The sequence below is a fragment of the Myotis davidii genome, unplaced genomic scaffold, assembly GCF_000327345.1.
Source record: "Myotis davidii unplaced genomic scaffold, ASM32734v1 scaffold900, whole genome shotgun sequence".
NCBI lineage: Eukaryota > Metazoa > Chordata > Mammalia > Chiroptera > Vespertilionidae > Myotis > Myotis davidii.
Window position 1 is genome coordinate 1,432,393 of NW_006295185.1, and position 2,483 is coordinate 1,434,875.

At 37.2% G+C, this 2,483-nt stretch overlaps 1 protein-coding gene across 1 annotated transcript; it reads left to right on the top strand.

Moving 5' to 3' along the window:
* Window positions 1–427: 427 nt before the first annotated feature.
* Window positions 428–1,354, top strand: LOC102760079 (olfactory receptor 13H1). Its single transcript, XM_006769889.1, has one exon. The coding sequence runs from the start codon at window positions 428–430 to the stop codon at window positions 1,352–1,354; it is 927 nt and encodes a 308-aa protein (XP_006769952.1).
* The last annotated feature ends 1,129 nt before the right edge of the window (window positions 1,355–2,483 follow it).

Here is a 2,483-nt window from a genome sequence, read left to right on the forward strand (position 1 = left end):
AACACAAGAATAGTCAACACTTTAGCTAAGGCTGTCAGAGGTCACCCCTTGGTGGAGATTAGTAACTCAAAGTGACTTATAAATCAAATTTGTCTTGTAAAATGAAGAACAAGTGAGAGAAACAGGAAGGTGGCCTCCTTTTTCTCTTTTCTTCCTTCAGAAAATGATCCAAGAAGGCATCTGTTGGTAAAAGATGGAGAACTTCTCATATAACTCTTTTCAAAGGATGGGGAATTTGCTATTTTTCAGAGGAGGGGGAGATTTTTAGCTTTACTTCTGTTCTCATTTTACTTGTCCTGTTTGTATTTCATATCTTCAGAAAGGAAGAAGAGAATGATCTTATATATCCTAATTATTTCCCCCTTTCTCACAGCATCCCTCCATCTTTATTCTCGTTCTTTCAGGTTAAATGAGGCAAGTTGGAATAATGGCCATGAACAATGCTACAGCAGTGCTTGAGTTTCTTCTTATTGGAATCTCTAACTATCCTGAGTGGCGAATCCCATTTTTCATGTTGGTTCTAATAACTTACCTCGGTACATTGTTTGGGAATGGACTTATCATCATTCTTATCCATTTTGACCCACACCTCCACACTCCAATGTACTTCTTCCTTAGTAACCTGTCTTTCTTAGACCTTTGCTATGGAACAGTCTCCATGCCCCAGGCCTTGCTGCATTGTTTTTCTACACATCCATATCTCTCTTACCCAAGATGTTTAACTCAAATGAGTGTCTCCTTTTTCTTGGCTACAGCAGAGTGCCTCCTACTGGCTGTGATGGCCTATGATCGTGTGGTTGCTATCAGCAATCCCCTGCACTACTCTATGGTCATGAATGGCCCAGTGTGTGTCTGGCTGGCTGCTACCTCATGGGGGGCATCACTTGTGCTCACTGCTATGGTCACCTTATCCCTGCATCTTCACTTCTGTGGTACTAATGTCATCAATCATTTTGTCTGTGAGATTCTATCCCTCCTCAAGCTGTCCTGTTCTGATACTAGTTTCAATGAGCTTATGATCCTCATCACAGGCATCTTCACCTTGATGCTACCCTTTGGGTTTATTCTCCTCTCCTATGTCCAGATTGCCACTGTTGTCTTAAAGATTCACTCAGCCCAGGGTATGCTCAAGGCTTTGTCTACCTGTGGTTCTCATTTGACTGTGGTGACAATCTTCTATGGGGCAGCCATCTCCACGTACATGAAACCACAATACAAGTCATCCCCTGACCTAGATAAGTTTATATCAGTGTTTTATGGGGCTTTGACACCCATGCTGAACCCTCTAATATATAGCCTGAGAAACAAAGATGTTAAAGAGGCAATAATAAAAGTTATGGTAAAAAGAGAATAAGCCTTTTTTTGCTCCTAAACTTCTAAAATAACACTCAGCTACATCTCCATGATGATAAAAAAAAAAATGTTTCAAGTGTCTGACTTTACCCTTGGTAGAGCAGGTGATTGTCATGAAAGGATTTAGGAAGTGTTTCTATCCCAAATATTATACCTCCTGAGACTTGAAGTTCTGTTACAGACATTATTTTTACTCTATCTTTACATATAACACATTAGTGGTCACCCATTAAGCTATTCAACTTTAGGTAACTAATCTTAACAGAATCATTTTCTCACAGACAGAAGAGACCTAAGCAAGAAGAGAATCTATTATGACTATTATCAGGAGGCAAAGACATAAATGAAATTTCAAAATAGGACAAAAATTGTACAATAAAAAGTCAGAAGACAAATGTCAGAAATTGTCCAACTTTACTGAGGGCAAGTTCCATTGTGAAAGCATAATTTTCTTGCTCCACTTAACCTCAGAATCATAAGAAAATTGTATCACGGCCATTTGCTACATTTGTGTGGAGTGTTTTTCTTTTTCTAAACTTCTTTCAAATCTATTATTTTGTTTTACATTTCTAATAAATCTATGACATTGCTAAGAGATATACCATAATTCTCCCCATGTTAATGATGACAAAACTGAGACTCAGAGGAGTTGAGACTTTTCTAAAGTTATACATATTTGGTAGTGGAATCAAAATTAGAATGCAGATAATATATATATGCCATGGATCTTTTTCAAATTGGAATCATAGAATAATGAATGCAGTTAACATTTATTGAGTACTTATCACATATAACTCTTACAACAATTAGATGAAGTAGTACTATAATCAGCAATATTAAGTGTGTGGAAACTGAGGCTCCTAAAGGTTAAGTGATTTCCCCATAGCCAAAAAGCCAGTAAACAGCAGAGCCAGTATATAAATCTAGATCTGACAGATTCCAGGTCTCATTCACTGTATCTAAACTATAGAGACATCGGAGATTATTTAATGCATTGACATTTTGTGGTGCAGCAAAGAGAATGCCAGACATACAAGGGACTTGTCTCACATGTTTACTAACTAAATGAAAGAAAAATGAGAATTAATAAATCACTTATCAAAATAGCCTGATTTTCAAAGAAATATAAC

What these genes read in the sequence shown, in the direction of transcription:
- LOC102760079 (XM_006769889.1), top strand. Translation starts at nt 428, where the DNA reads ATGGCCATGAACAATGCTACAGCAGTGCTTGAGTTTCTTCTTATTGGA.